The sequence below is a fragment of the Labrus mixtus genome, chromosome 15, assembly GCF_963584025.1.
Source record: "Labrus mixtus chromosome 15, fLabMix1.1, whole genome shotgun sequence".
Classification (NCBI taxonomy): domain Eukaryota; kingdom Metazoa; phylum Chordata; class Actinopteri; order Labriformes; family Labridae; genus Labrus; species Labrus mixtus.
Window position 1 is genome coordinate 19,973,802 of NC_083626.1, and position 27,251 is coordinate 20,001,052.

The 27,251-nt window shown below is 42.0% G+C and overlaps 2 protein-coding genes across 6 annotated transcripts; both read right to left on the reverse strand.

The window, feature by feature from the left end:
• Positions 1-1,423: 1,423 nt before the first annotated feature.
• Positions 1,424-13,752, reverse strand: top1b (DNA topoisomerase Ib). Its single transcript, XM_061057308.1, has 21 exons — positions 13,270-13,752; positions 12,938-12,962; positions 11,681-11,777; positions 10,901-11,033; positions 10,189-10,244; positions 9,950-10,054; positions 9,764-9,854; positions 9,564-9,649; positions 9,301-9,416; positions 9,097-9,218; positions 8,867-8,989; positions 8,607-8,794; positions 7,610-7,754; positions 7,325-7,468; positions 6,947-7,132; positions 5,496-5,564; positions 5,253-5,367; positions 4,569-4,696; positions 4,317-4,411; positions 4,069-4,218; positions 1,424-2,612 (listed from the first exon to the last, which is right to left on the reverse strand). The coding sequence occupies exons 1-21, from the start codon at positions 13,300-13,302 to the stop codon at positions 2,510-2,512; spliced, it is 2,310 nt and encodes a 769-aa protein (XP_060913291.1). The 5' UTR covers positions 13,303-13,752; the 3' UTR covers positions 1,424-2,509.
• A 231-nt stretch (positions 13,753-13,983) lies between these two features.
• ncoa6 (nuclear receptor coactivator 6) lies at positions 13,984-27,229 on the reverse strand. 5 transcript variants are annotated; one of them, XM_061057305.1, is made up of 17 exons: positions 27,111-27,228; positions 25,936-26,273; positions 25,494-25,649; positions 25,256-25,363; positions 24,664-24,786; positions 22,547-23,404; positions 22,260-22,391; positions 20,356-21,718; positions 20,140-20,258; positions 19,606-20,030; positions 19,270-19,506; positions 16,078-19,147; positions 15,504-15,560; positions 15,333-15,363; positions 14,827-14,868; positions 14,452-14,585; positions 13,984-14,348 (listed from the first exon to the last, which is right to left on the reverse strand). In XM_061057305.1, the coding sequence occupies exons 2-17, from the start codon at positions 26,231-26,233 to the stop codon at positions 14,302-14,304; spliced, it is 7,200 nt and encodes a 2,399-aa protein (XP_060913288.1). In that variant the 5' UTR covers positions 26,234-26,273; positions 27,111-27,228; the 3' UTR covers positions 13,984-14,301. The 5 variants fall into 5 exon arrangements, with proteins under 5 accessions (XP_060913288.1, XP_060913287.1, XP_060913286.1 ...); XM_061057304.1 differs by having other exon boundaries at positions 20,140-20,255; positions 25,241-25,363; XM_061057303.1 differs by having other exon boundaries at positions 25,241-25,363.
• Between the last annotated feature and the right edge of the window lie 22 nt (positions 27,230-27,251).

The following is a 27,251-nucleotide window of genomic DNA, read 5'->3' on the forward strand; positions in this document are numbered from 1 at the left end:
AACGAAGAAGAAAAAAAGATGTGGACACAGCCTTTTATCAACAAATATTTCTGCACATACAACTCTGAACTGTTATTTGGTCTGGAAATATTGGTCGTGTTTAAAGTGCATTAAAACTTCTACATGTGTCACAAAGTGCATTATTGCTTAAACTGAAAATGACCAAAACTGGATGAATGAGAATTGATCTTGTTACAAAGTGTCATGCAAATGAATAACAATATGAATTGAATGTATTGCAAAACCTTATATGATGTGGATACAATAAACTAAAGATGAAAAAATATATATTGACGAATATTGCAAAAAAAAAAAAAGAAGTATGAGAGTGCAAAGATTTACATTATAAAGTATTGAGAATATGTTTAATGCACAAATATCTGGAAATGATGAAAGGTTGTATGTTGATGTAATGTTTCATCTGTATCACTGGTATTGTACAATATCCAAGGATGATGTAACACAATGAATACCAGTGTTCCAAGAATAAATGCTGTATAATAAAATAAATTATTACAATTTTTTTGCACCATCATCACACAATAAGATAAAACAAGTAGGCTGTTTATATAAGGTGTCTTTATCCAAATGTATAATCCCATCCAATTGCATCCTAGATTCTATTTTTTCCCCCCAGATTTAATTCTCCCTACCTCAAGCTACAATGAGTTTTCATTAACCTTACATGAAAGGGGTCTGCCATTGATACATTCTTAGAAACTCAACTGATATTGATTTTCACTTTATGCTTTTTTTTTCTTCTTTTTTTTAGATTTTGAGGACAACTGAAAGAGCTCAGTTGTCCTTTGTTAATCTAAAAATACTTTTGTGGTGTATTTTCTGAAATGAGTTTGACGCATTCACTTTACGTTCAACTGAAAGGATGTAGAACACGTTCCTCAATGCATTTATTATGATATAATTCCCCTTTATCCGGTAATCTTACTCTTCTCTCGTTATCTTGACGAAGCACATCACTCCAGTAGAAGCGCCTGTTATCGGCCTCTTAAAGAAGCAGGCCGTCTACTTTTACTGTACTTCATCATTTATTGAATATTCAACATAACGTGCAAATATGTCATTATTCCCCGTTATTACAACTTCCCATTGATCGTAATGCTAACGTAACCAATCAAAGCCCACGGTTTTGGTTATATTCTTTCAATGATCAAATAATTGAACATTTTTCCCCATAGGAAAATGACACTGCCTTTGATCATGTAGTTTAAATATACGAAGAAAATCCAAAAATATTAAGTTAAAAACCACGAAAATATTGAATTGTTTTAAGACCCTTTGTTGGTAATTTAGACCTTACTGCCAATTTAATCACTGACAAGATTAAGTTTTCATTGTGTTACCAGGGAATTTCTGTGTCAATCTAATTTTCATACAATAAAAAAAGAAGGCGAGGACAAAGGAACAAGGTCGATGTTTTATTTTGAAAACTACAAAGCTCAAAACAATAGGCATTCAACCCATCAGACATTGTGTGATAAATGATCAAATAGCAAGAAATACTAATGTCAGAAGTTTAGAATATCCGTTCACATTATGAAATGAGTTAAGGCAGGACATGCCCTGCTTAATCACAGCAATACAAAAACAAACATCACACTACATTGATAGACTTCTGTGATTCTTTTTTGGCAAAAATCCACATCCCTCTCAGAAACCACCTCTGTCAGACTCTTTCAGCTCTTACACAAAAAACATTATGCAGTATTTCAAATGTTTCAAGTAACAAAGAGGAATGTCACGTCTTGTTCATTGCAACACTGTGGAAACAGACACTGACTGGAGTTGCATGAGCAAGTAAGAGCTTAATGTTGAAAATGCATACATTACACATTTTAGAAATAAAAAACGTTTTTTTTTAAACGGTAACATGACAATAAATATGTACATCCCTGAAATAAACAGTGAAAAATAGGATGGCATTCGGTGTGCTAATAATTTTATGAGCATAGTGCTAGGGTTTCTGTTTTTTCACACTGTCGTCAGTCTTTCTGGTGCATTTTATTATACCAATCTTCCACACTGAAATCCAACCAATTGAAATTCATCCTTTTATCACTCAACGTTCCTCACAGTTCCCACACACACATTAGTTAGTTCATTATTCTATGAGAATATAGAATTTCTCAATAAGTCTGATTGCTTAAAAAAATCTCAGTAGTCATATCTGACATAACATATAACCAATGTGTTCATTGTTGTTTGACCATGGGCAGAAAACTGCAGCTACATACACACTACTGTAATTTCATTTTTAAAAGAGAGATGCCCTACGGCAGGTTGGTCGAATGGTGCAGGAGTTATGCTCTTATGCTCATATTCACAACCAAACCATTTATACAGCGACATGACTAAACTGTGGTCATAGCTCTGACAAAGTTTTCCTCCTTCACAGCCCTGCAGTTAACCACTTCAGTGGAATTGTTTGACATCAACTACAAACCATCTTTACAATCAAAGGCATGAATAGAAAAGGTCAAACATTAGGTGTTTAAAACTCATAGTCTTTTTCAGCCATGTCAATAGCCCAGGCAAACTTCTCCCTCTGGGTTTTGTTGTAGATCTTCTCAATGGGGACGCTCCATTTCTTGCACCTGGAGCGAAAGAGAAAGAGAGAAGTTAAGTGACAGATATGATTAAGTAAATGTACTCAATGGCTGCACCACTGCTCACTATATTCACTGTAGAGGAACTTTCATGAAGACTTGACATAGTACAAGTTGCAGCACAATGTAAACAATAGCGCAGTTACATTAAGTGGCCTATAAACTCACTGTGATGCACTGTTTTTTTTATTATACCTGTGGATGTTCTTTCATAAAAGACCCAAGAGTCTGCAGTAAATAAGTTGATAGTAGATGTTGGATCACTTTCCCACTGACATGGCCTTCATAATGGTTTTAAGTATCAACTGTGCATTTTGTATGAACATTCAAACCAACAAAATGATCCAAAAAGGTTAGTCAAATTCAAAAATGCACATTAGCTGGAATTGACTGTGAAAGACAGTGTTAGTAGAGACTACTGTTACATAATATAAAGTGAAGAAAGAATAAGAGCTCCTGAACTTGGCAATGGACTGACTGGACTACAGATCATTTCTAAAAATGTTGATAAAGAATATGTCATTTTGTTTCTCTGAAAAATGCCTTGTCGTTGCTTGTTAAGTTACTTCTTGTTAACTGCTGTAAATATTTGTACTTGCAAAATAGTCCTTAAAAAGGGACATTGCAGAGCGTACAGCTAATAGACTTTTCAGACATCGTGGTATTGAAATGAGAAAGAATTAATGAATTTGGCTTAAGTGGATCATTGAAGTAGCTGGCCAACAGCTGATTCAATTTCAATGACACTGCTTGATACTGTCATATATGTAGTTGTTATTTAGAATCATAAGTAAGTTAATGTATGAGGTTACTGAATAATCATAATAAAGCTTTAGCCCAGGTAGCATTATCCTGACTCAATGTTGTCATCTCTGTTACATATACTAACACACATACAATAACAGAGCAGAGCAGGTTCCCAAGCACCACCCTACAAGCGGGGACCCCATCCCTTATGCCTTACAATCAGGAAAAACATGAAGCATTCCTGTATCCATTGTGCTTAAGGAGGAGGTTCTCCATAAATAGCAGTAGGACATGGGTTAGGGAGGGCTGACTGCTTTCCCCCTGTCTCTGTGGCCTGGCCTGCCATTCGGCCACAGACAGCTCCTCATTGACTTCACACATAGAGGAAGGAGTGCTGTTTGGGGACGCCCCCTAGCTTTCAGAAACAAACCCCATTGTTCCTCACGCTCACACGCTTTTCTTCCTCTTATTTTCCTTCTGCAGCCGTTAGCTTTCTTACTTGGGCTGCTCCTTTTCCTACTATGCAAGAGCACTTCCTGCCTTTCTGTCACCAAGGTGGATACAAACCCACCCACCCAGAGAAAGGCAGGCCTATTAAACAGTAGGCGGTATACTCATTGAATGTCCCTTTTTTTAAGCTGTGACACCTGTGATCATTAAAATAGTGTTGAAAACCCCTGCTGTGTGGTATAAGTACCATGCAACAGAGATGCGTGGATCCAGGTAGTTGAGCTTGGACGTGCCCAAAGCAATCTGCTTGTTCTCCTCTCTGTCTGTTGCCTGCACCTGTAGCTTCATCAGCTGTTCCTCTATCCTCTGGACAGCTTTACGCTTCACCTCCAAAGTCCTGAGAGACACACAAAGACAGGCAGAGGAAGGAATACAACACAGAGAAGACAAAGTTGTTACAGAAAGTAAGTAACAGAATCTCACACTGGTTCTTACTTTTTGCTCTTTTCATCATGAGAGGCCTTGTGATCAGCCTTTGCAGCCTTCAGCTGCTTCTTAGATGTTGACAGTTGATTCTGCTTCTCGTCGATCTGCAATCACAACACAGAGACAAGTAGAACATCAGCATCACACAGAGAGGGACTATCGTTATATTTCACAATATCTAGAATAAAATCAAACTTTTCTCGAATGCAAACAAGACATCATTGCTAGTGGAGGGAAATGAACACAGCAGAAAGGACTGACCTTGGTCTGAAGGTTCTGCATGGACTTTTCGAATGTTTTTGGGGGAGCTCTCTGGTGATTACAGAGGATTGCCACTGCACGGTTGGCTCGGTTGTACGACAGAACTTTGGCTGGTATGCTGTCATCGGCTGCATCCCCCGGAAATGACACAACAAGGTGGGAGAGGTAGTTTTTAGTGACTGAAATGTGAAAATACTGAGCCTCGTTTTGCTATAGTTATGTATTTACTAACACAGTAACACTTAGACGTGATATTAAATTACATGTAGAGTACCTGTTGTGATTTTGTCTGCACAAAATCTGACAAAATGTTGAAGTACATTGAGTTTCTGCTGTATTTGTCCCTGTAAGGTGTGTTTTACTGTAAAAGCTCAAATGCTAAATATTTATAACAAAGACTTTTTTTTTTATTATTCTCCTGTGTAAGACTATGGCTGTGGTGGGCAGTTGTAACTACATATACATTTCACTTTATAATCTGTTGTACAGTGGTTATACAAGACACTGCAGAATTCCTTACAGCTAGACTTATAGAAGCGGTTTCACATCTTTGGAAACTGTCAAACATTAATTTCAGACTTACATAACCCAGAGTGTTAAATTAAGCGGGTTGCTGTGTTTTAAAATGATACGGATGTGGTTCAAGTGTGCTGCATTCGACTGGCTGACGTAGTTGTTACTCACAGCAGGAAAGTTCCTTGAGCTGCTGCTGCAGGGTGATGGAGGCGTTGTAGGTACGAAATACCTTTGCTGTCAGGCCGTCCATCAACTCCTGTAAGTGCTTATTCAGAATAGAAGTCTGCAAGGGAGGCACAGAGGAAAGACAGCGAAAGAGGAAAAGGAAAAAAAGAGTGTCACATCTGCAAATGTAAAGAGTTCAGTTAAAATGTTGCATTGCAGTTTGTCCATCACTGATGTCATTCTTACATTCAGTCTGTCGAAGAGGTCATCTTCAGGCTGTTTGTTCTCCAGGAATAACTGCAGGTTTTTAAAGACCTAGTAAAAAAAAAAAAGATCAGCATTACATCCCTTACATTCAATATTTTCAGATTTACAGGAATGCACAATCACATTTCAGCCAGCAGGGGGTGCTAAATTAATTCTGACCAAATGACGTGCTGGTGGTTTAGTACCGTTTAATGTGTCTTTATTCTGCACTTCTATAAGTAAGTGGGGATTCAGAGAGCAGCTCTAACCAAATAGATTGCAGGTTTTTAGAATATGTGACTTAAAACCGAACACGTCAAGTAGCGAGTGTGTGTCAATATGTGTGTCAATATGTGTGTCTTTGTGCGTCTCTGCACTCTGGTAATAGCAGGAAATGGACCACCCTCTGAGGCCGAGCAGACGGAAAGCTTTTAGTGCCTGATCACCTGTCTGCGCAAACATCCTCCTCAGCAGTAGCAACTTATTATCTCATTAACACGGAATTCATTCACACATGTGTCAAATACACACACGTCTCATACAAGCATATCAAATTACAGTTTTGTGCTTTCATGTACCCTTCACTTATACAGCCACATTAGGCCCCACGCCAGGAACCTTGGCTTTATCTTCGACTCAGGCTTTACATTTTACTTTAAAGTTGTCAAATCCAGTTTCTTTCAGCTCCGTACAATTTCCAAGTTAAAACCTATCCTCTCATTCAGTGACTTACAGACAGTAACCCATGCACTCATTTCATCCCAGCTTGACTACTGCAATTCTTTATATACCGGGATAAGCCAGTCGTCCCTGTCCCGTCTGCAGCTGGTCCAAAATGCTGCAGCAAGGCTGCTGACTGGAACCAAGAAGAGGGAGCATATCAGTCCTGTCCTAGCGTCCCTTCATTGGCTCCCAATAAGATTCAGAATCGATTGTTAAGATTGTGTTGTTAGTTTTTAAAGCCCTGAATAGCCTGGCCCCCCTTTACATTACCGACCTCCTCAGGCCGTACACCTCATCTAGGCGCCTGAGATCATCAGACATGGGCCTCCTGGCTGTTCCCCGCTCACGGCTCAAACTAAAGGGAGATAGGGCCATAAACTGTGGAACAGCCTCCCTCATTCAATCAGGTCTCTGTTGACTCTTTTAAGTCCCGTCTCAAGACATACTTTCAGATTTTAGCATTTGAGTCCCCGGTCCTGAATAGACCATTTCTTTCAGGTTCCTTTGTTGCTTTCTTAATTTTGTTGCTTTCTTTATATTTGTTTATATGTATACATATATATATTTCTCTCTTGTGGACGTTGTGATCTGAAGTTGTTTTTTCTTTTTTAATGTATTGTACAGCACTTTGGTCAGCTGTAGCTGTTTTTAAATGTGCTTTATAAAAAAATATGACTTGACTTGACTTGACTTCAACCCTTGTCTCTCTCTACTCTCATCTTTCTTACCCTTTTCTCCACAGGGATCTTGTTGTAGTAGCGGATTGAGTCCTTCCCCAAGAAGTCAAACTCCACCACATACTCCTGGTCATCCATCTTGGGGTACAGTTTGATGTGCTCCACCCGCAGCGAGCAGCAGCCTACTGTGTCAGCTGTCTCCCCTTCCTCCTTTTCATTACCTGCCCTCAGTGCAAGCTAAGGAGGGAATCACCACAAACAACTCATTATTAAGGCTTTAGATTCTACCCTTTTGTGTAGAGCCCTTTGGGTTAGTGCAAATACAAAAACACGGGCGGTCTGTTTTGACATTTAAATGGTAAATTTCAGCATTTTTCTTGCGAGGGATTCTGCATCATGTCATTTTCAATTTAGTTTATTTCTCCTCACCTTGTCTATGAAATACAGTGCAACAGCTCTCTGCCTGATCCTCATCTCTTTGGATTTCCAGTCCTCTCTATACTGGTTACGGATGCGATCCACACACTTCTTTAACCGTCGCGCAGTCTCATATTTCTGCCAATCCTTCTCCCCCTGCAAACAAAAAACAAACGGTTTACTCAATAGGGAAAAAGATGGATCTTTTCTTTTCCTAATCCAACAGATAACTGGTGAAATATTGACACTTTGAGTTGGGAGCTAGGCTTGAAGTTAAAGCTGTGCGTGTACAGGTACCTTGATCCTGGAGCTAGGGTTCAACATGATGTATTTAATGGAGCCCTGGATGTTCTCTGTCCAAGATGCCAGCCAGGTGACCTTGTTGTCATGGCGAACCTCCTTCCATTTTGTTCCCTGGGGAGGTTTAGGGTGCTTGGAGTCCCTACGGAAAAAAGGTCCACTATAAACAGGTGCGTAACATGTTGATATATTTTCTTCTATTGGGTGAATGCTTGTTACATTTCTCTGGGTGCAGTGTTGTTTAATCGCACTGAGACTGTGTTTTGACCTATGTGTTCCAGGCACACTCCTAGTGGACACATGCACTTACTGCATGCTTTAGATTTTTCTACATCTAATATTCTGGGCTTCTTTATATCTGACTGAACTACTTTAAGACCACCTTCATACTGCAAGCACTATGCTATGAGACAATAGTGTATACAGAAATACAGCAGTTAAACAAAGCCTGAGCTGTACATGGGGGTTGACATGTCCTCCATGGGCCATGTTATTGATCGCACACCCAGCATTCCCCCGATTACTTTTGACACAGTGCCAGCATGTGTGTAATCGCATGTCACCAATACATCTGACTTACAAATCACTTGTGGCACATTTGTTCTTGTGCCCTTTGTGATGGCAACTGAATGCTACAAATTGGCCTTTCATGAAAACGTCCACTCCCTCACACGCACGCAATCGCACTACCCTTTTGAAATTAAATGACCGAGATAAAAACAAAACCAGCACAACACGGCAGTCAGCAAAGGGGACATAAAATAAAAAAGAAGCTTTAACAGAAACCGAGGGGAACAGAAGGAACAAGCGCTCACATTCACACCCTACCCTTAGAATTCCACCACTAGTCCCACAACGTACTATCACAAAACCTCGACGTGGATGGTTCGTCAGAGCCAGCTTAAGGTAAAAACCTTTACTAGACCTAAAATTAGCAGCAGAGGCTAACTAAAATGGAAAATTCATGGCATGATGGCATGGTGAGGTTACCAACTTGCTACAGTTAATAATGATGTCCTCAGGTCTGATGCGCCGTTTGAGCATGCCCATTTTCGGATGATCCCCTCGTCCACGGAAGAGGCCTGGGGGCTCAATGCGGAAGTTTCCGATCCGCTCTTTGTGGTTGTCCATGATGCAGAAACCGTACTCCTGGAGGAGTCTCTCGTTCTCCTCTTTGATTTTCTACAAAGTGATGAAAACATAATGAGAGATTTTCTGATATTTTCAGCGTTTGAGGAGTTTGACATGAATTACCTGTTTCTCCTGCTTTGACATCTGTTTCCTTGCTTCTGATTGGGTCTTGAAGTACTCATTCATGTCACTGAAGTTGCACTTGTTCAGGTCTGTGATCTTTGACTTCTCCTCTGATGTCATTTCCTAAATAAAAGAGAAGACACCTGAAGCATGAGCTGCTTAAATGCTCCGATACACCATGAGAATGCTTCACACCCAGAGAGGAACTTGAGTATTTCTAATCTCCTAACCTTCCTCCAGTCTTTAAAGAAGTTCTTCCTGAAGATGTCTTTCGTGGTGTACTCGTGATCCAACATCTTTCCAAAAAATGTAGCTACTTCTTCAGCAGGAGCACTAAGCTTCATAAGCTTACCTACAAATACAGAAGAATTACATCTTCACCTTGAACGAGAACAGTGTTAACAAAGTATTCTTAGTTTCTAAAATAGACTCACCATCATAGTAAAATTTAACTTTGTCAGGCAAGGGTTCATACGGAGGTGCAAACACTGGACCTTTATGCTGAAGGAAGCGCCATTTGGAGCCATCGGTGGATCTTTCCTCCTCCCACCTAATCAGCAACAACAAGATATAAACAAGTGAGGGGAAAGAAAAAAAACATGATATCTTCTTCTCTTTAGAAGTTTATATCAGATAACTGTATTTTCTGGAGTAATTTCCTGAGGAAAATAACTTTCTTTTCCCTGAATTAACTCACCATTTCCACTTTTCCCCTTCTTCTTTTTTGGACTTCTTTCCCTCTGTTACTTTTTTGTCTTTTGACTTCTTTTTTGGCTTGATGTCCTGAAACGTATGGAGAGAGCAGAATAACTGTTAAGAAAACAAAAGTGCAGACACTGCACTGCAAATTAGAATGCAATTGTAAACATTTCTTCTAAAAGAAATCACACAATGAACCTCTTCTTCCTCATCGTCGTCATAATCATGTTTTCTTTTCTTGGCCTTTTTGTCCTGTTCCGTCTTGACTTTTTTGGGCTTGTATTCAAATCTGTGGAACAATGTTATTGTTAATGTAAATGCATCTTATCTAACAATGAAAGTGACCAAAACAGCAAGATCTGGTTTGAGTTGTAAGGTACCCACTCTTCATCATCATACTCTCGTTTGAAGGTCTTGTTGTGTTGGGGGGAGGGGTAGAAGCCGTTGTCTTCTTCAGGCTCACTCTTTATGGCAGCAGGACTTGTCTCTCTAAATCAAACGGTGCAGACATTAAAATGATGTCAACTTTGAATAAGGGAAGATTAAGCTTGAGGTGAATACATTGTAATATTTATTTATTATTTTATATATATTTTTTAAAACAAGAAAGGGATGCTTTTTACCTTACATATCCATTTTCTTTTTCCTTTTTAGGCTTGTCGGCATGGGATGATTTAATCTTTGACAAACAGAGAAAATATAAGCATATATCTTCATCGGGGTTATCGTTCACAACTTCGAACAATTTTCCTACAATCTTACTTAAGCTATATTCACACATACACAAAACTCCTGAAAATTTCCCCAAAATGACAGGGTGAGCTGTGAGTGCAAACACAAACAGCCACATTTTTCACCAGGAATTTATCCAGAACTTTTCCTGTCAGTCCCCTAATTAAATGTCAGCAAAAAGTCAGGCCTAGGTGCTGCGTGTGAACACAGCACGTTTTATATCCCAGAAAATTCACCGCAATGGAATGGGAGGGGCTGATGATGCTAATGTAACAGGTGAGATCTTTGTGCTTGTGCAGGACATTAGCATCATTACATCCAATTAAATATAGTATTGATGTATAGGGAAAATTTGTAATCATAGTGTCTGTTGCTTGGCACATCCTTTTTACGTCATGTATTTCTGCCCCCTCTTGAGTCTCCGCCCCCTCCCCGCCCAACAAGAAAAAGGGACTTGTAAACAAGCAACTTAAAAAGACATCAGGGGAGTCTAAAATATCAGACATTTTCAGGAGCGCATGTGTGAACGACTTAATAGTCAGATTAACACTAAAGGCTTGTACAGCCTTTTATAAAAGGCCGACAAACAAGCCATGAACAAACCTTCTCTTCTCTTTTCTTCTCTTTGTCCCGGTCTTTCTCTTTGTGTCTTTCACTGTGCTTGTCTGAGCCTCCTTCACTGTGCTTCAGCTTCTCTTTGTCTCTGTGTTTCTTCTCAGAGTGGTCCTTATGCTCACTGGAACACCACAGGTCACACAGGTCAGAGGTCAAGTTCAAAGGGCAGTTGTAGCCCAGATGCAATTACACATAAGATGCCATGAACAGAGGGCGTCAACATAAAAGTAACCGTTTTAAACAAACAAAGACAGCATGGTGGGCAGCTGCCAATAAGCACAGCCCAAGTCATGACTCTACAAACATCCTGCGGTGCACAGCAACCAAATATGCTGCAGATGCCATCCATAAAAGTGGATTTCCTGTAGTAGTACGATATGTGCTTGCTGATTCAACATGCCGTGGTTCTGTTAGTTCCGATTCAATCAGCAGTACCCCAGTAGCTTCTTTAATGTTTTTATTATGTTTCATTTAAGAAAAAACTGTATTGAAAAAAAAAAAGGTCATTGCAGTCATTATCCTCCTCATTATAGATTGCAATGACTCGGACCGCCAGTTCAATGCAATATTTCTCAAGTTAAAAAAAAAAGCACTGTAAGCTCAATTTAGGGTTAGGGTAACAATGGATCTTGAAGCTGTGGTCAAATTTAATACACTACTACTGGCATAACACTTTATTAACATGTGTTGGTCAAATGACATGCAAAAACGTCAACTCAAGTATTGTCTACCATTTCCAAAAATGAGAGGAATCTGCAGAAGTCTTACCTGTTACTGCGCTTTAATTTCTCTCGTTCTTTGTCTTTCTTGTGGTCTTTATGCCTGTGTTCCTTGTCCCTGTGCTTGTCTTTATGTTTGTGAGTGTCTATGGAACAAAGTAGACATCCACTCGTTAAGCAGCTTGACCAAAAGAAATGAAAAGAAAATCCATATGGGGCATGAAAACAAATTGTTTTCATTTTGTCATACGGTTAATTTAGACGGCTCTTGAATTGAATACGAATAAAATGGTAAAGAAGACTGAGAAAGAAGCGTCCTCAGTATTTCACATTGGTTTCATCTTTTGTAAACAAAAGCTCATTTCAGTGAACTTAAATTCAACTTTAAATGCAGACCAAGTAGTTATATTTGAGGGGGAAAAAATAGGAGTTAGGATGCCGAAATCCCTCCTGAGGCAGACCTTACTTGGCGTTATCATCACCTCGTGGTGCCCTGTTGTCATGGCAGTTTATTAAAGGGTATTATCTGCTCTATTAAACAGCAGAACACATCCCACTCAAAAGAAGAAGAAGAAGAAACTAACAGGCTGCTGTGCTTCCTATCACACCCATTGACTGTAAATCAAACCAGGCAGAAAACTGAGCCACCAACAAAACAAGACCTTCTGACTAAGAGCAAGTGTGTCGAAGCTTGTACAATTCCTTCAAAAAAAATAAAAAATATGACTGCTCAGGGCATATTTGCTTTTAATAACGCAGTGTAACTTTTTCCTGTGACATAAAGTTTTAAACTCATGGTTTAGTATTCCCTGTTGTCAGTGCAGATGTGTTTTCTCGAGCACGGAGATGGAGTCTGGGTGCAGCTGGTGGTGAGATACGGGCGGGGAGAGGCGATAAGCTCCCAGCTCTCGCCTCCATATCACGGCAGACAGTTGGCTCTCTCATCGGCGCCCTGGCCGCTTCACACAGAAAAAGAAAATGGCGCAGAGACTAAGTCCTCAACCCCATTTCTGCCACTTTCGACCCCATATTTCGTTGTTAATGCATGTTCATATTATCAAACCAGAGCATGCAAAATAAACACGATGCCAGGCCCTTTCGGAATAGCCCGGCAGGTCAACACAACAAGGGCCGCAAGTACACATTTCAGACCCTCTTTTTGAACAATAGCCGCAAGAGAGAGCAGCAGAAGGGACTTAGTCTCTGGGACGCCATTTCTGTCCTTTAAAAACTAACAGTAGACACATCACGATTCAGATTAGAAATTAAAGTCAATAGGAATAAAAATCCTCATTGGAGGACCTACCACTTCCTTTGGATCCAGAATTGACCTAAAAATATGAAAAAATATGTTTGAAATATTTCAAATTTGCAAATGCCGGTAGCTTGGTTATTCATGTCAACTTGCATACAAATGTAGCAGAGAAGTAAACATATTTTGCCACAATGACAATTAAAAACGCTGCACAATATTTTAGATTTTCTGAAAACGACACAGACAACATTCAACTTATTGCATTGACAAAGATGTCTTAAACGTAGTTTTATTTCATGACGATACTGGTCAGCTCTAACATTTATCGCAAAGGAATTTTAACAAAAACAGACCAAATTCATGAAATATTAAGCACGAGATACCTGAGAGTCTCCTTGCCCGTGGTCTCCACTCATGGTAAATAGTTTTTGTTTGTACAGCAGGTGAAGTTATCAACGCAGACAGCTTTTCAAAGATGCTACACTCAGGGAATCCTCTGTAACAGACTGGAATGGAGTCCCAATGTTCCCGGACTGCGCATGCTCAGGCCAACCTCATCCCTGACAGAATACTGTCAGTAGTCCCTACCTGTACCACTAGCAAAATGTCATGACAGTCATCTTAGCCTTTGATATTGTTATTTTATTACATTTCGGTCGAATAATGTTTTGTACAGAAGAGGATAAGGACAGGCGTGAGAAGTAAATAATCAGAGTAGGAACAATGTTTTCCCATTATGCACTTCGAGAAAAAGTTCAATCTCGAGAACGAAATTGAAATAGTATTCCAGATGAAGTCAAAATTACACAACTTGCAGCCCATTTCAACTTAATTCTCGACATTTAGACTTTTTTTTTTCTCTAAACATCCTTCTCGTATCATTTATTTATTTCTCATGTCTGGGGCCTAATCCTCTTCCATAGTTTTTTGGCCAGATAGGTCCATCTTCACATTTACGGAGTCCTACATGTTGACATCACACTCTGAGTGTCTCCTAATTGTGCTCATCAATAATGCCATATGGAAATCCTGAAATTGCAAACTGAGACTGAACTTGTAATAATTACAACAGGGAGGAAACGTTCACAGAGTAAAAGTTTCACAGAACAAAAAGCAGTAGAAAATTTAATTCAGTTTTACATCATAATTATACAATCATGACAGGCTTCCATTGTCAGTCTTCACATGATTAATCCAGCATTTAATATAAAAAGCACATTCACACAAAGCACATACTGTAAGCACACATTCTACCTACAATTTCATGTGATAGCATAGACAAAACAATAGCATAATTCTTTTAAAACAATCTGTACAAGGTGTCTTCATCCAGTGAAATTCATAATCTGGGACATTGAAACCAATTTCTATCGATTCACAGCGGGAACAAAAACATTTACAGTACAGTTCACAGGCTATTTAGACTTCCTTCGTTTGGCCTGGGTTGGGCTCGCTCCAGTTTCTGTTAAATAAAACAATTGTATTAGCGAAAAAGGTAGCATAACATTTGTTTAACTAAGGTGTAATGACAGATATCCAACAAGATGCCGGTTTGTTTCTATTACCTTTTACAGCAGCACTGGTTCCAGGCCTAGCCGATCTCTTCCTTATGCCGCTGTCCGGAACCGTCTCCTCCTCCACCTCCTTCTCTGCTCTAGAGCTGCGTCTACTCGGTCCCTTGGGCTTCTCTACAACAGTTCTGGGAGGACCAGACAGAAAAACAAACAACAGACAAGGAGGGACAACACAAGGGTGTGTTACTAAAGTTGCAAGGGTTTGCTCAGTTCGGCTCTACTCAGAGAAACATATTATACCACACAGGACTCTGCTGTTTTTCCTCGTCTACCACAGATACTGTCCATCTTCATCCCGACAGCATCCACTGCGTCGACATGACCACTGCTTGTGTCTTTGCAGCCCAAACATGTTTAAATACATACCTTGGGACTAAGTTGATGGGCGTCTTTCTTTTCTTTGCCCATCTGTGATAGAAGTGGAAAAACAGCGGTAAACTATAAACTGTGCTGAAAAAACCCAACTTCACTTCCCCACCATATTATGTCAATCCCAAGGAAAAAAATATGGCTATTAAAGGTCAGTGGAGTGGTACAATTTGCTTTTTGATAGGCTGTCCTGTGTTTTAAATACTGACATGCATTAGTATATTTATATTGTGGCATGCTAATCATACATACCAAGTGCTGAGGCCACGTGGCTCATTGATTTCACCATTTTCCCCCCTGGCCAACCAAATGAACTCCCTGAGTTTCAGTAGAGTTAGAAATGACTAAGCACTTCTCCTTCAAGAGCACAGGCCTAAAGACTATGCCAGCTTTCCAGAGACACATATGAGGGCACACCTTATAGACCCCAGCACATGAATGATTTCACAGCTAATCAACAATACAGCAGTTATAAAGTATAACAATGTCTTGAGGAATCTTACCCTTGCTCTGGTCCTGTTGAGACCTCTTCACCTGAACAGGACAATTGTAACAAAAGTTATTATTTGTCCACTGAGTGTTAAGTAACTCATGTCAGATGATATGGAACTTCACTTTTCTGTTTAAAAAAACAAGTATTATGAATACATTCCCAAAGAATAAAAAAAACATACCAGACTTCTCACTTGGAACAGGCTCATGCGATTGTGAGGCTTCTGGTTGAATAGGTGCTGGAAGGGAAGAATCAGTTAATACAACATGTTTTACTATGTAAAAAGAGTTTGTCATTGATATTATGAATAAAACAATTTAGGGTGATGATGCAAAATTCAGCAATGTGCCTAGAAACCCGTTAAATATTATCATTAGTCGGTACATTTCTTGTCCTGCACCTGTATGTACACACTAGTTTCTCTTTTTGAGTTTGTGTCTAACATTCATAAAGTTAAGATTTGCAAGTAACCTTAGTATGTGCATGTATCAACAGTATGTAAATGAATTTCAGCAACAAACCTGTTTGATAAACCTAACCCTAATGCTGTTGTATTTTTGACATTTTGATTTGTCTTTTAAACTCGACAATAATAAGGATTAAACAGGAGTTTCCATAGTGCAGAGCTGCTTATCTTGTCTAAAAAATGTCAGTAAATTAAAGTGTTATTGGATGCAGTTAATTACATGTTGGGGCACCTAAATGATCCAGAAATGTACAGTAACGCCATATCCATAGATTTTTTTTGTGTTTACCTTGGGCGGTCTGAGAGGTTTCAGCAGGTGCTGCAGCTGGCTGCATAGGGGGCTCCACAGTTTGAGGCTCCACTGTTTGGGGTTCCGACTGAGCCGCCGAAACTCCCCTGGAGTTAGCAACTGGAGAGGATGTGGCAGAGGGAACATCCTGACCAGGTCCAGGTCCGGAACAAACCGGAACGATGGACGGTACAGAACTTTGTTCAGGTGTGACTGTGGGGGTTAAGGGCAAGCTAGAAGAAGGGACACTCGTAGTGGCACTTACTACAGTGACAATAGGAGCTTTAGAAGTTAAAGCCTGCCCTGGGCTTGAAACTGAAGCAAGGGCAGGCAATGGAGCCTGGGTAACAAACTGATTAGGAAGAGCAACTTGGCTATGAATGGGAATTGGAGAAGTTGTAGGCAGTGCAATGTTGTTGGGGGCAGCAGCAACAATAGTTTGGGGAACTAGGGGTTCAGTCTGAGTAGCAGGACCATCAGGAGTAAGACAGATCTGTGGCGGCACTGCCCCCACTGGTCCCTGTGCAGGCCTATCTACTGGACTCTGCTGGGAGTCAGCTGTACCCACAACAACTCCAGCAACCTGTGCAGGTTTTCCTTTCACTTGGGTAGCAGGAGGTGGGGACATGGGGCTCTTGCGCATGGTATTTACAGCCCCTGGACTGGAGCAGGGTGGAGGAGAAGCCAGGGGTGGGTGAAAGGGAGATGAAGCTGAAGGGCTGGGATGGGGAGAGGGCTGTTGTAATGGGGGACTAGATTTCGGAGCAGGAATGGCCTCGACTACATTTTCTGTTTTGACTGTCCCTGGGTTATTTTGCTGAGGAGCTTGGAGAGTACCAACTGGGACTGATGAGGACATACTAGTGGCAATCTGCACCTGCCCTATTGAACTCCTGGTAGGCTGAGTGCTGGTCATATTAGCCATAGATGAATGGGTGGAGCTTTGGGCAGGGGAAAGTTGGATGTTTGTAGTGGACACTTGGATAGGCCCCACCATGGTTACTGACTGGGATACCACTGTGTTATTAGGGGCCACAGATGAGCCTGGGACCTGGAAAATTGGGTTAATGAATACAGGGGTGGTGGCAATAAACTGAGGTCTTGGGACAGGAGTCTGCTGCCGGATGTCTTGAGGTCTGATGTTCTTGTTAGGTACAGCCATCATGGTGGAAACCATAGATGTTGGTGCCTGGGAGGTGGGGGAAGATGTAATGGGGTTAGAGGTGACAAATACAGTGATTTGGTTGGGGGTTATGGTGGTAGAGGAGGCAGGAATTTGTATGACTGAGTGAACATTTGTGACAGGTTTAGGACTAGGGCTTGGGCTTAGTTTAAGGGTTGAACAAGGTGGATTTACAACAGAGCTGGAGTTAGAACTGGTACTGACAGTTGGGGCAGGACTGCTCTGCCCAGAAGTGACTGGGTTTGAGCTTACACTTGTGGTGGCATTAGTGTTGGTACTAAGGGTAGCAGTTGGGTTCACATTTTGATTTGGACTGACACCAACAACTGGAACAGGGTTTTGGTTAAGGCTGGGGGCTGTATTTGAGTTAACATTAGTGCTTGGGTGTAAGCTGGGAATTGAAGTAGGTTGTAAATAAGGGCTACTGGTAGGAACTGGGGCAGCAGGTTTGGGCTTAACTTCCGATTCATTAAAAGCAGCAGTTGTTGAAACAGAGGCCGACATATCTGTACTCTGGGATGCACTGTGGACTGCTCTCTCTAGATCCGAACCAGAGTTCGGACTGTCTTTTCCTAAAACCTCCCTAACAGTATTGCTCTGTATGGGCCGAAGTGGCATGTTTGGGATACCTGTGTTATCTAGCAACTGGTTGAGGGAGGTTGGAGCTGTCCTGAGAGTAGGCGAGGCCTCAGAGTCCTGTGAAGGTTCTGCATGTTGTACAGACTGCTTATTGACTGTCCCGGCCTGCAGTTCCGAGTCAGGTTTAGACTGCTGGGGCAAGGGGAAACGAGGACTTGCCATTCTGGGAGCCGATAACTCTCTCAAAGGCTGTGGCAGGTGTTGAGGCTGTGGCATGTGTCGCTGCTCTGCTGTCATCAGTCCCTGACTGTCCCTGACTCCCTCTGCAGGGTTTCCTTGCAACCCATGGAAGAGGTTCTGGGGCTGCTGTGCCTCCACGCCCCCACTGACTTGAGAAGGCATGGACACTGGACTTTGGGGTACTGATGTAGGGCTAAGCATCATTGCTTGCCCCTGGTTGTTAACCAACTGCTGCTGTGGTGGAGGGCAGCTGTTGCCCATCTTTGTTCCTTTCTGTCTCCCTGGACTTGGGGTGGCTGACTTACGACTGGACGCTGGACTTGATCTTCGACTATTGCTAGGACTTGCCCTCTTAACCTGCCCCCCTGGCTGCTTGTCCTGTTTAGTGCCTGTAACTCCTGGTCCAGTGCCAATAGAGAAAGACTGTTGATTGTTGTTAGTGTTATTTCCACCTGCACTTCCATTGTTGTTGTTGCCTGGCAGAGTTAAGCTAGGAGGGGCCTGACCAATGGCTTTTAGAGTTGTTGGGTTAAGACCCTGCTGGTCAAACCCCCTGTTTAGGTTAGGCTGCCTGGGAGGAAGAGGAATGTTGATTTTGGGAGGAAACAGCCCTGCAATAGAGGCATTCAGCCTTTCAGGTGAAAGATTGATTTCTGAGGGCTCAGTACTTGGTGGACGATTTGTTGGGGTGAGGGGATGGTGGTAGGGCCTTGGGCTGGCTCTGTTAGGAGTTTTGGGCCTGGAGCTCTGGGATGTTGTTGGGACACTGGAAAAATGAATGCCTGGCATGGGACCTCCTTGCTGAGGCTGTGTGGATAACTGTTGCTGGGGACTCGCTCCAGTGTGCTGAGGCATTGGTGATGGACCAGTGCCTTGTTTCAACATGTGAGTGTTGGAACCTTGATTGGCCATCATCTGTTGAGTCCCATTTCCTGGCTGCACCCCAATGTCTGGGCCAACAGGCCTGTCCTGCTTCAGATGTGGCCCTGCAGAGGCATCTTCTGATCCAGTCCCTTGAGGACCCTGCCCTACATCAGGATGGGACATTCTTCGTGCAACACCGGCAAGCTAGAAAGACAATCAATCAATAAACATACGAAAAAATAACACTTCACTCACAGATTTAAATCAAATTATGCAATGTAAATGTCAATATCAAGTTTACACAAGTTGCACTACTTATCCCTCACCTGTGAGTTCACCATCATGGGCATCCCCCTGGCTTTGTCGGGCGATGGCGGTACCCCACCATGTCCTTGAAGGCTGATCATTACAGGCATATTTCCTTGCTGTGAGACAGGAAGTCTCTGCACTTCAGGTGTATTTCCCATTCCCCGAGGAGGGAGCTGCCCTCCTGAAGGGATGGACATGCGATTCTTGGCTTGCTCCTGTTGCATCTTCATCATCATCATCATCTGCTGTTGCTGCTGAAATGCAAAAGGTGAGGCAACATTGAATAGATAAACTTAACTATTCAGTTGATACCAAACAGTTTCAGAAGGGCATATAATAATAACTTAAATTACCTGCTGTTGTAGGTGTGGCTGTTGAGTTTGCTGCTGCTGTTGTTGCAGCTGATGAGGGTGCATTTGAGGCTGAGCTTGACCCGAAGCCTGTGCCCCCGTCATCCCCTGCTGACCTTGAGCATTCTGGAGACCCTGCATCTGCATCTGTTGCATCTGCTGCTGTTGCTGCATCTGCTGTTGTTGTAATTGTTGTTGTTGCTGCTGCATTTGCTGCTGTTGCAATTGTTGTTGCATTTGTTGCTGCTGCTGTATTTGTTGTTGTTGTTGTATTTGCTGCTGTTGCATCTGCTGCATTTGTTGTTGTTGTTGCTGCTGTTGTTGCTGCTGCTGCTGCTGCTGCTGCTGCTGCTGCTGTTGTTGCTGCTGCATAAACTGCATCGGTACTTGCTGCAAAACTCTCTGGTCTCCAGGTTGGCCGGGAAAGCCTGGGAAATGTAAAGACAGGCATAAATATACAGAAAAAAATGAAAATAAATGAAGCAAACATGACGTTTCTTCAGCTAAAGAATCAGCACAGTAATCCAATATCTCTACCTGCAGGCCTATTGGCAAAATCAGCAAGTTTTGGTCCTGGGCTGTCTAAGCCCAAATTTTGTTCACTACCAAGATTTGGCAGTTCTGAATCCTCCATGCCAGAAGCCACATCAAGACTGCTAAGAAAAAAGGTATGAACAATTAATGCAAGTTATTTGATTTACTTTCATTATCAACCATGGCAAAAGTAAAACTGTAACAAATAAAAAATATTACCCAAGTCCCTCTCCTTGCTGTTGTCCTTCTCCCTCTTTCGGCTTCTTCTTTCGTGCCGGCTTTTTCTTTTTGGGTTTGGCCTGATTGCCTCCCCCAGCTCCCTGTTTTCCCCCTGGCCCAAACTGGCTTGCTGAGATATCACTCTGAAGCAGGTTGACCAGCAGTGGGCTTGTCAGTGTAACATCCTTATTGACAGGAAAGCCTCCTGCCTGTCCACAAGGTCCTCCCATTGGCATCTGACCTGGAAACTGTGTGTTAAAGTTCATGCCGTGACCTGCAAAGTGGCCATTTCCCATCTGCATGTGCTGAGGGCCAGTCATCATGCCTTGCTGCTGTGCCTGCATATCAGGGACCATCTGCTGGACACCCAGGTCTCCTGTTCCACTATTAGGATCTCCCAACACATGTGGGTGTTGTTGAGCTGCCTGTTGTTGTTGTTGTTGTTGTTGTTGTTGTTGTTGTTGTAACAAGGCCTGTTGCTGTTGTTTCTGCTGCTGTTGTAACTGCTGCTGTTGCAACTGTTGTTGGATAAGAGGATGACCAGCAGGGAGCCTCATCTGTTGCCCATGCATGCCCATAACTTGGTTGGGATTCCCAGCAATAGGAACCTGCTGGGACTGCTGTTGATTCATCTGCTGATGTTGTTGCTGCTGCTGCTGCTGCTGTTGTTGCTGCTGCTGCTGCTGTTGCTGCTGCTGCTGCTGCAGCTGTTGTAACTGGTGCTGTTGTTGCATCTGCTGTTGTTGGAGTTGAGCCATTTGCTGTTGCTGCTGCTGCTGCTGCTGCTGTTGTGGAGTCATCTGTTGTGGGCCAACCTGGCCCTGGAACTGAGCCATGTTTCCTGGAACATTTGGAGAAGGACCTCGCATCATCTGTCCCGGCATGACACCTGCTGGAATCTTGCCTCCAAATGCCTGCTTGTTGCCTTGCATCTGGTTGGCAACCATTTGCTCCATCATGGAATTTTGTTGCTGTTGCTGTTGCTGCTGCAGGAGCATGGCCTGGTGCCCTTGGCCTCCAACCATCTGTCCCTGCCCATGCATCACCCCCTGGCCTTGCTGAGGCATCATCTGCTTGGGTGGGGTCATCCCTCCTCTCTGCCCTTGACTAAGGGGCCTTGAGAGGACAGTTTGACCTCCACCCTGGCCTTGAACCTTCTGGCTGGGGGAGGAGGACACGGGCTGGGCCTGATGCTGGAGGCCCATCATCTGGGTCTGGAGGCCAGGCTGTTGCTGTCCCATACTGGGCCCAGCAGTTGTACCAGGGGGCACAACTGCCATGTTACTCTGTCCACCCATAACATTAGGTTGAGCATGGGGTGGTCCCTGCATTGAGTTTGGTGTAGAAGGTGACGGCTGAACTCCTGATATAAGAGGAATAGAGCAATAAAAAAAATTAATAAAATAGGTTTCCCAAATGGTAATGACCTATGTCTTATGCCAAATGCATGGTGAGACATTTTAGTTCCCTACTTGTAACACCCCAAAAATATATTTTGCCAACCAATCTTGTTCTTACAATATCATATTTTTGCTATATTATTGCTAAGTTCTCTGGTTTAACAAACTAATACATTTTGTAGTAGTCTGACTGATACATGAGATGCAGTACTTTAAATTAAGTAGTCATACACAGGTCTTTTTTTTTTCAAGGTCTTATTAAACAAAGTGCACATGCCTCATTTGTTAAGACAAAGAAGGTTTATTATTTAATTGATAAAATATCTTCTTTAAGCATATTAAATTGTCACAAGTATGTGATAACTTGATTCAAGGGATCTTTGCCAAAAACATTTGTCATTGGTGAAGGTACTTTACAAATATTGCGGTAATTTCCAGATCAAAAGTTGCTAATTTTCACTAAGACATATACCATATCCATCTTCAGTGTTGTACAAGTTTTACCTGTGTGAGTCATCCCTTGGCTGTTTTGTAACTGGTGATTGGGGCCTCCACCTGGTGTTCCCGGAGTGCCGGCACTCACCTGACCTTGGACAAAATTTGGGTTTGGAAAGCCCATGGGGCGCTTTTGCATGCCTGAAATTAATATGGATTTGTTGATTTATTTTTGTTGGTGAAAGTTAAGAACAAGATTTATTATAACCTCAACATTACATGCTTCTTTAACTATGGCCCAAAATATTACGGTCCTTTTTTCTTTAAATAAGAAATGGAAACAGACAGTAACCCACCTGGGTGAACTTGGGATCCGGGCTGTCCATGCTGGGGCATTCCCATGAACCCTTGTTGCATGTTACCCTGCTGGCCGAGGGCTGCCCTTCCTGGAGATCCAACACCCTGGGGAAAACCCTGTGGAGTTGTGGGTCTCTGAGCCATCATGGGAGGAGTCCCTGGTGAACCCTGCTGAAAAGGAGACGATGAGGACCCAGGGGACTTGGCGGTGAGGTTGCCCTGCTGCCCAGAAGTTGGGGGAAGAGGTGGAGGAACTCTTGGCGCTCCTGCAACCCCACCAGGGCCAGCCTGTGGGCCTTTAGGTTGGGGGGCTGCAAACTGACCAACTCCAGCCTGCTGCTGCTGTAATTGCCCCTGTCCCATTGCATTGAATACCTGCCCAGCTTGCTGGCTGCCAAAGGGATAAGGAGGTGGGGGATGACTGGGAGTTTGAACTGTAGCAAGGGAAGTTGGGCGTTGAACAATTTGGCCTTGTGGAGGAGGCTTTCTCCAGGCAGGGCCTCCTTGAGGAGCTTGTTGCTGAAGGACCCCAGGGGGTAACTGGTTCCAGCCAGGAGGCACAGCCATCTGGCCTGATGGGTTGAATGGAGGTCGAGGTCCGAGCTGAGAGAGCTGAACTTGCTGTTGGACCTGTTGTTGTTGTTGTTGTTGTTGTTGTTGTTGTTGTTGTTGTTGGTGCTGCTGATGTTGTAGCTGCTGCAGAGCTGCTGGGTTGAGAGGTCTCCCGGCTTGTAGGGCCTGCATGTGATGGGCAGCCTGAGGAGGCATTTGGCCAGTCCCATGGGGACCAGCTTGTTGGTGTTGAAGTTGCTGTTGCTGCTGAGCTGACATACCTGGCATCATTGGATCCATCACATCTGTGAGAGCAGGAGAAGTAATTTTTTTTAACATTATTTTTCTGTTCAAGGGTGATTTGAAATGAAACATGTTTCATTAGGTGTAACAGTATGTGTATTCATCCAGAGTCATCATGGTACGGACATCACTGTTTGGTGTATGCAGTCATACGATGAATACTTCTGATAGGTAAAAAGCCAGTCACAGATGGCAGTATCCTATCCCGAATCAATGTAGCAGTAATGCTTGTAACTGTTTGTCAACTGCTATTAAACAACAAATGCAAAAGAAGCAGACACAACAAAACACAACAAGAATTAGAGTACTATAGCAAGATGACACAGGGAAGCTAGATGACCCGCCTGCTTCTTTAAAATCAGTTTTATTATTTATACCAATAATAATAATAATACAAGGAGTTAGAAAGTGTTTTTAAAAATCATAGTACAACTGACTATAATATAAAAAGCTGCATTATTTCAATAACAGTAGGTCTTTTGTTACCAAACCTATAGCAAAGCCTGTTAGAGTGCTACGAAGGTACTTATAGAGCTGGAGTTATATCCACTAACCAAACACAGCGCTCTGTAATGGAGTTTGTCTAAATTTGAACAAAATACAGCAGGCTGTTATGTTTTGATGTAAAAACAAAATGTTAATGTCATCTGTAACCACCAGCAGATACCGCTATGCAACAGACACGGTGAGATGAAACGGTGAAAAGTCACGATTCAGCAGATCACGTGCGGCCCGACCCATGGGGATCTGATCTGAATGGAACCTCCAACAGCTTCCAGAGCTGCTTTTGGATCTCACATAGAGATGCAGGAGGATTTTGACCTCACAGACTCACAAGTATATCATAAATATGATAAATTGCTTTTGAGACAGGTATTTTATTTTGTCCTCTACTTTATATTGCATTTATGTTATTTTTTTCAAATCAGGAGATGGTATTCATTACGGTTTCTTTTAAATTTGCATCAATGTGTTTTGTTTTTCTCTTTTTGTAGCTTAAGTTTAATACGGCCTACAGCCAGACTGTAGGAAGTATCACAGGTAGTTCAAAATGACACTAGATAGAACAAACTGTATCTTCTCCTACTGTGGGTTCAAAATAAATGACAGAAACCTAGAATTATGCATCGTTGCTTCTTCCCGTTTTACTGAATTATTTTCAAACCTTGACTCCAAAACCGAGGTACTTATCAAACCGTGATCAAATCCTGCATACCATTATACCATTTGACACACAAGAAGAAGAAAAAAAGATCAGAACCTGTCTGTGAAGTTGGTCTGGGTCCACGAGGATGCATTTGTCCACTGCTGCCTGGTACCATAGCCTGACCTGCCATACCAGGCCCAGGAGGAACCATTGATGGATTCGGCATCCTTACCCCTCCTGTGGAAATATTAACATAATATACAATAAGTGGGGAAAAAAAGAAAATAGCTTATGTTACTATATTGACTAGAAAACTTAATAAAAAAATATTGGATTGAAAATTGATACTGAAGTGAATAACACAACAACTAAAACAATATGTGTTTCTTCCTGTTGTTTATGACTTATTTCCTGTGTTACGTGTTTATAAATGAGTATACCCCTGGGCCAACTGTGATAGGCTGTGATGACAAATTTCCCCCTGGGGTGAAAATAAAGTTTTGTATTGTATTGTAAATAATGAGAAATACAAAGTTATGAAGCTCTTTACAGCTTTTTATTTTACTTCTTTCTTTCAAGATAAAGGTGCGTCAGCAATATAAATGAGACAACAACAAATGTTTGCTCATTAGATGGTGTTTCTATTAACTTGGTATACATTCAACTTGTAAACAACTAAGTTAACTAATACCTGGACCAGGCTGACCTGGGAAGCCGACATCCATTCTCATCTGGCCAGGTGCTCCAATTGGTCCATTCACTCTGACCTCTTGTCCTCTATTTGGACCCACAGCCACATTGATGGCCCCTTCCCCTGGAATTCAACAGAGGGAACATTTAGAACCAATAGTCACAACAGGAGGTCTTGTTGGATTCATTTATTTTGGCATTGTCTTTGGGATCTTGTTTTGAAATAGAAAACAGTCTTAAGTTCGTCCTTATACCTTCAATCTGTACTGAGAGAATCCCCAGGTCTCTGAGCTGCTGCTGGTTGTTCTGGGCCAACAATCTGAGTCGCTCAGCAGCATCACGAGGAATGTTGAAGGTAACCCGCACACTGTTCCATGGCTCCACATGCTGTGGCTGTAGCCTATCAGGGCCTAAAAGTGAGACAATGAATTGACACAAAGTTCCAGTTACAGTGTATGTGTAGTGAAGCATTCTGCAGACAAAGTAAGGATGGACATGTTATTGTTACTGGAATATACAAAATCTAACTGAAAATATGGACATGTTTTAAATTAACATTTGTAATACTATATTTTTTTAAAACAAAGAAAGCAAATATGCCTCTAAAGAATTCTACATTCCATTATCCAAGATATGCCTTCGTATTCATAAAGTAATAAAGAAGATTTTATATTAAAGAGTAGATATTAAACCAACCCATATCAAGCATGTTTGGTATGCCACTGATGATAGTTTCAAGTTTTTGTTTGAAGTCCTCATCCTCCATATTCCCTTGAAAAGCAACAAAAACTGTAAAATCTCCATCCTCGCTGCCGTTTTCCTCTGTACCATCTCGGTTGTTTACTTCTTCCTCTTCTGAAACTGTGCATCCATGGCATCCGTCGGCATCCTCCCCTGCATCCTCCCCAACACCTGAGTCCCTGTCGGAATCATTATCAGGTTCCAGGTACTCTGTCCTCTGGGATAACTGAGGTGGGTTACGTCGATGTGCCATCCTCCCCTTTAACTAGGAGTGGCGTTTGAACCGTTTTAAGCTGAAAATACAAATGACAGACAAAATTTGCATTTGGGGATTCTATAAACGCCCTTTGTCACAGCAGTAAAGCAACAGGGAATCAAAAATACAATCAGTATTGTTGAAGTTGAAATTAATGTAATACAGTAGATAAAGCTGATTAAATTGGTGCTGTATCACTTCAATGGTATATGCTGCACGGTGAGACAACATCAGAAAAAAAAGTTGGATATTACTTATTTTAGCACACATCAAGTGAATGAATGACAAATGTTTCAGATGTAATGTTAAAAACACACCTGTACCTTAGTGACAGCACTGTGGCCGCTGTTTTCATACGAGAAACAGCAGACACGTCAAAAGGTCAAAAGACGTTCTGGTGGACGGACAATCTTAGTTGCCGAGTTATTTATTTATTTAAGTCAAACATGGTGACATTATGCATTCACTTTCAAAACCTATGGGACAACTTGTTTAACACGATCGGCCCTGCAGTAGCATCGGGCCTAAGCGCAAACGTAAGCTGGCGCAACAATATCAAATTAGGGAAGAGACAAATATCCTGAATACAATGTTACAGTGCATTTCAAGCCTACACACTCTTAAACAAGAAATCTAATTAATGCGTTTCCAACAGGCATCGCTCTTAGGAGTGAATGAATATTGACGACAAGGCGGCTCCTTTGAGGTTCTCAGAAGCTCCAGTTAGCAATGGTTTGCTAAGTTAGCTTCGTAGCACTCCAGATAACTCAAAATGAATTCATTTAAACACAACGTAGCGACTCTCCGCTGTGTTGGCTTTAACACGCCATACGGCATCAGCGATAAATCACTCATAAGCATGCAAAACCCTTACCACATATATTCTGAAAATAAAGTTCAACCAGTCGACATCTGCTAGCCGGATTAGCTAACAAAACATGAATCACAAGCAAGTCAGAAGAAACGACGTCAAGCTGGCAGAAAAAATAAACTACTTCCGGTGACGTCCAAGACG